Source organism: Hylobates moloch, unplaced genomic scaffold (assembly GCF_009828535.3).
Source record: "Hylobates moloch isolate HMO894 unplaced genomic scaffold, HMol_V3 SCAFFOLD_2561, whole genome shotgun sequence".
NCBI lineage: Eukaryota > Metazoa > Chordata > Mammalia > Primates > Hylobatidae > Hylobates > Hylobates moloch.
Window position 1 is genome coordinate 1 of NW_026654836.1, and position 5892 is coordinate 5892.

Below are 5892 nucleotides of genomic sequence, written 5' to 3' on the forward strand. Positions count from 1 at the left end.
GACGAGGCCGTGCCCTGCCCGGCTCCCAGGGTCGCTCCTGGGCCCGCGACCCTCACCCCCAGCCTGCACAGCCTTCCTTTCCGCCGCCTGCTTCAGGTGGAGACCCTTGGGTTTGTGGCTGAGCCGCTGCTGGGCGGGGATGCTGGCCCGGATCGTGGTAGAGAAAGAGGAGGTCGGAGCCGGCGCTGGAAGTCTCCCCCGCGGAACGCTGACCCCTTCTTCCCGCGAAACGTGGCGCACACTGGACGCCTCAGTGCTCCAGCCCTGGGGCAAGCCCACCCCATCACTTTGGCCAGATGCTGCCCCCTGTCTGGCCTCCTTGGCTGCTACCTGGGAGCTGCTCGCCGCGGGAAGTGTGACATCCGCTTGCTCTTGTCTTGAGCAGAGCCCATCCGAGCTGTCCTTCAGGAATTAGCCACACCGCACCCCTTTGACGGCGCAGGCTATCAAGGGGAAGACACACAGCCTCCTGAGTGTCTGATGGAGGACAGAGGGGCTTTTCCTGGGGAAGGCAGGGGCCTGGACCAAGGCTGCCCACCTCTCCCTCACGCTTCCCTCAGTCTGCACCCTTCCATCCTTCCGGGTCCCCATAGAACCCCTTCAAGTACTGGGCCTGCCCTGGGCACACAGACAGGAGCCCTGGCGTGCAGGCTTTAGCCGGCCTGGAGCAAGAGACAGAGTAAACACGTGATCACAGCACAGGGTACAGAAGAGTCCGTGGCCCCAGAGAGGGCCTGGAAGTTGGGACTATTCCCTGTCCCGGAATCAGGAAGCGGGTGAAGGAGGGTGAAGAGAGGACAGGCTGAGCGAGTTTGGGGCCTGTTCCCCAGATGTCCCATGTTCTCAGCCCCCAGATTTCTTATCCCCTCATCTCACTTTTGTCCTCCTGGGTTACTGTTTCCTACTTTGTCACTGTTACCTGTCTCCCCCTAGGGCAGAGGTGCACTTTCAGGGTTAGCTTCCATAGCATCTTGAAGGGATTAATCAACTAGAGCCAGCCATGAGCACATTAGCCACACCAGCTGCCTCTAGAATCTAGAACAGCATCCTTGGTCCCTAGGTTGTCGTTTAGCTCTATCTTGTGCTTTGTGTCCTGATCACTCTCCTTTCAATATGGAGAGGCAAATTTCTTTTTCAGGGAGCAGGAGTTGTCTTGACTGCAGCCATGCCTGCTCTTGCCCCACACCCTGCACTGGCAGTGGGAGCCTCTAGGGCTGCCCTGGGGTGATAAGTGGCGCCTGCAGGGTGTGGGCCCGTTTCCCACTGGGCTTCAGGAAGGTGAGACCTTGTTGGAAAAGTCTAAACTGTTAGGAGCTCAGGGAAATTCCTGGTGGAATGAGGTGTCAGTTGAAAATGTTATGGGTAGTGAGGGGCAGGGGAGAGAATGGAAAATGAAGTAGCTTGGGAGCCTGAGAAATCCCACATTCAGAGAAGAAGATGGGCTTTCAGTGGAGGCAGAGAGGGGCATGGGAGGAATGAGAGCTGGATGTGAGCCCAGGGAGTGGCTTTTTTTTTTTTTTTTTTTTTTTTTGAGGCAGAGTCTCGCTCTGTCGCCCAAAGACTGGAGTGCAGTGGCACGATCTCCGGCTCATTGCAAGCTCCGCCTCCCGGGTTCACGCCATTCTCCTGCCTCAGCCTCCCGAGTAGCTGGGACTACGGGCTCCCGCCACCATGCCCGGCTATTTTTTTTTGTATTTTTAGTAGAGACGGGGTTTCACCGTGTTATCCAGGATGGTTTCCATCTCCTGACCTCATGATCCGCCCACCTTGGCCTCCCAAAGTGCTGGGATTATAGGCGTGAGCCACCGTGTCCGGCCACGGAGTGGCTTTCATCACAGGGAGCAGTCACCTGAAACAAGGACTGAGGAGGGTGGGTTGGCGACCGTGGGTGTGCAACACCGTTGTTCTGGGCAAGGGGTGTAGGAAGCATAGGCAAGTCCTGTGCATGACACTTTCCTGAGTCCTGGCTGAGAAGAGGCAGAGACCAGCATCTGCACTTCCCAGAGGGGAGCTGAGGGGCCTGTGGCAAGGGACAGAGTGAGCTCTACAGAGAGAGAAAGGCCGCTGAATGGAGCCCGTCTCAGAAGAGAGGTGAGTGTACATGACAAAGGCATGTGGCCACATCCATCTGCATCTGGACAGTGTGATGGTCTGGCGCCCATGGGGCCTCTGCTCAGTGGTTCTCATGCTGGAGCTGCATCAGAGCCCCTGCTATAGGGCTTGTTGCAGCACGGATTGCTGGCCCTGCCCCAGGCATTTCTGATTCAGTAAGTTTTGGGTAGGGCCCAAGAACCTACATTTCTAACAAGTTTCCTGATGGTGCTGCTGCTGCTGGGACCCCACCCTGAGAACCTCTGCCCCAGTGCAACCCTGGCTCCCCTGCCTGTTGATGTGGGAAGTTACTGCCTGCCTCTAAGCCAGTCTACCCATGTGGGAGGTGGGGCGCTGTCCACTTCATGGGTGGATATAGGATCACATGCAGCCCTAAATTGGCAGGAGCCAGGGAAGAGGATGAAAGCCCACACATCCAAATATTTAAATATTGTAACATCCTGACTTAGGCTAGCAAACTTGTCAATATTTATTTCCTCCTTCCTTCAGAAGAACAGTGACAGTATCACCGGTGAGGCCGGGTGTGAGTTTAGAATCATGGTCTCCATGAAGCTTCACTCTTGCATGTGACCATGGGAGCCAGCCCCACCCTGGCCTACGGGCACCCTCCTTTCTGTTTCTGGCTCTATCCTGCTTTCCAAAGGATCTGCACACATGTGTGGAAACCTCCACGAACCCATCCAAACTCCACCCACAGTTCTGCAGAGTCGCTGCTTTGCTGCATCTCGCGTCTCAGGGTGCGTTGGGTGGCGTGGCCTGCCCTGGGAGGGAGTACACTGGATGGACAAACCATCTGGGCAGGGGATTCTAGAGAAGGAAGAGTGCAAGCTTTCGGTGAGCATTTCCCTCTGCCCTGCAGACTTCTTGCCCATGAGCTAGGGGATGACCAGGACAGACCCCTTGAGGCCGGGCTTGAGGGTGGTGACACAATGCCTGCAGGGCACCAGCCACAGAGCTGGCACCTGGTCGGGTCACGGTTAGTACTGTGGTCACCCCCTGGCCACCGCCCTTGGAAAGGACATGCAAGATGTTCTGAGGCTGCTTCCACAGCCAGGTCTCAATAAGACCACAGGCTACTCAGGTGGGACTCGGGCGTCCCTTTCTAAGGAAACGCATCTGGGTTCTCCAGTGGGCCCCACTCTGCTCCGTGCACTGAAGTTAGGGGCACTGCCCTGTGCTGAGGTAGCTGGGCCGAGAGCTGCCTCTGTAAGCCCTGGAAACCCAGGGCAGGCCATGCACGCCTGGGCCAACCTGGCACTGGTCTGTCCTTATTACAGCAGGACAGGCTCTAAGGGAGGCAGGGAGGGAGGCCGAGAGAAAACTGAGAGGGAGGCAGGGAGGGAGGCCGAGAGGAAAGCTGAGAGGGAGGCAGGGAAGGAGGCAGCGAGCACGATGAGGAGCCCGCCTGCTCTGCTTGCTCTCGTTGGTCTTCACTTTGGACCAGGGCACAGGGCAGGCAAAGCTCAGGCAGCTGTCCTCCATGGTGACCTGACTGACTGACTAGTCATCCAGCATGTACTTCTTCCTGGCTTCCTCCAGAGTGCCAAACACCTGAGGGGAGGGAGGAGGCTGCTGTGGCCAGGCTGTCCCACAGACGCACACGGGGGAGGAGAGAGGGTAGGAAGGGCTGGCCTCTGGGACTGTGACAAGGCCCCAAAGAGGCCCATCCCTATCTCAGCTGCTCCAGAACACCTCCCAAGAAGTCAGTGCTATGGATCTCAGCTGTCTGTGCTCTTGGGTGGGAATGGTGTCAGAAGGCCAGAGGCCTGGTGGGGGTCCCTGGCTTGCTGTGTGTCCCCAGGCATCTGGTCTTCCCTCTCTGGGCCTGCTCTCCTCTCCATGAAATAAGCGGGCAGGAGGAGCCAATCTTCAAAGTCCCTTCCAGCAGAAACACCTTCTGTTCTATGAAATCCATGTGAACGTTGCCATGGAGATGGCAGAGGACAGGGGCAGCGCTGAACATGACTTCAGGGGGATGGGGAGGAGACAAAGAGAGGGAGAGAGAGAGACAGAGTTACCCCAGAAAGTGGGTCACGTCAAAAATGTGCTCTCACCTTCGCCCAGCTGACGTCTTGGCCCAGCAGGTGGTAATGGACCATGCCTTGGTGCTCGTCTTCCAGGACGCTGCCTGCACGAAGGAGAGATGGTGTTGCTGTGACGGCCGGGCTGGAGGATCGGGGAGGGTGCCTGGGTGCTCGGCATTGGGGTTCTCATCCCAGGGATCAGGGAGATGGGACATGGGAGGGGTGAGGCACAGACTGTCTTCACGGCAGATGGGAGATGCCTAGGCAGGGGCCCAGGGCCCATCAAGTGGGGGCTGCCGGGGCTGAAACACACCTGGAAAGGTCAGGTCCACGAAGGCCTTGAACTCCTCCAGCGCCTCCTGCTGCCCTTCGCTCTGCACCTTGGCCCGCAGGGAGTAGCCGCTGCCGAACTTGCTCTTGAGGTGCTGGGGGCTGCCCAGGCACTTGAACTGCCCCTGCACCATGATGGCCAGCCGGGTGCACAGGGCCTCACACTCCTCCATGCTGGGGAGAGGGTGGGGGCCTGAGACAGGGCTGGGGGTGTCAAAGGCTCATGCAGATAGGAAGGGGTTGGTGGCCTGATCAGGCCATTCCTGATATCCACGCTCAGAGTGTGGCTCAGGTGCAGAGCCTAGGGAATCTCCTCAAAGACTCTCCACCAGCTGCTGATAGGTCTTCTGGCCACCTGGCTCCTTCCCAGTCTACCTGGTTTTGAAACTTCCAGTGACCCACAGACCCAGGCTCTACCTATGGGAGGTGATGACGATGGCCTTGCCGGACTCATGGGCCTGTGCCACAGCATTCCAGAGCAGGCGCCGGGCCACGGGGTCCATGCCAGTGGATGGCTTATCCAGGAAGATGAAGGCAGGCTCTCCGATCAGGGCGATCGATGCCAGTGCTCAACTGCCACTTGTTACCACCACTGGGGGTGTAAGGGAAAAGGTTGGGTGACGGCAATGGTCACTCTCTAGCAGTGAGCACTGCCGGCTCTACACTCAGCCCCTTTCCTTCTGTATTCAGGAAGTGTTCCCACACCCCTCATAGGGCTTTCCAGCAATGCAGCCCACCACTTTCACCCAGAGCTGAATTGTGGCTTGGGCTATCCACTCAGGGAATAACCCGTTTGCCTGGACACAGGGATGAGTCCAGGGTGAGCACATGGCTGACAAGTCTTCCTGGAGGGTTTGAAGTGTTGAGGGCAAGCACTTCTCTCTCTGAGAGGAAGGGCATTGGCCCATCTTAGCTAACTTAAAAAAACAAAACAAAACTGGATGGGCATGGTGGCTCACACCTGTAATCCCAGCACTTTGGGAGGCTGAGGCGGGTGGATCTCCTGAAGTCAGGAGTTTGAGACCAGCCTGGCCAACATGGTAAAACCCTGTCTCTACTAAAAATACAAAAATTAGCTGGCCGTAGTGGTGGGCACCTGTAATCCCAGCTACTCGGGAGGCTGAGGCAGAAGAATTACTTGAACCCGCGAGGCAGAGGTTGCAGTGAGCTGAGATCATGCCATTGCATTTCAGCCTAGGCAACAAGAGTGAAAACTCTGTCTAAAAAAAAACAAAAACAAAAACAAAAAAACAAAAGAAAACAAACTAGGATTTACTATGTGCAACACACTGTTCTAAACTTTGCAAATGTGAACTCATTTGATCTTCAGAAGATGCAAGGAAACATAAAAACCTGCTTGAAACAGGAGCCAACAAAGAGAGAAGACCCAAGGGGCATCATCATCAGACCCCGGGCTCACTTTGCC

The 5892-nt window shown here is 56.8% G+C and overlaps 1 protein-coding gene across 1 annotated transcript; it reads right to left on the minus strand.

Annotated features, from left to right (window-relative positions):
• Positions 1–3524: 3524 nt before the first annotated feature.
• LOC116464994 (phospholipid-transporting ATPase ABCA3-like) lies at positions 3525–5330 on the minus strand. The gene is made up of 4 exons (XM_032148210.2): positions 4884–5330; positions 4450–4640; positions 4167–4240; positions 3525–3663 (listed from the first exon to the last, which is right to left on the minus strand). Exons 1-4 carry the CDS (start codon positions 4967–4969, stop codon positions 3613–3615), a joined length of 402 nt encoding a protein of 133 aa, XP_032004101.2. The 5' UTR covers positions 4970–5330; the 3' UTR covers positions 3525–3612.
• Between the last annotated feature and the right edge of the window lie 562 nt (positions 5331–5892).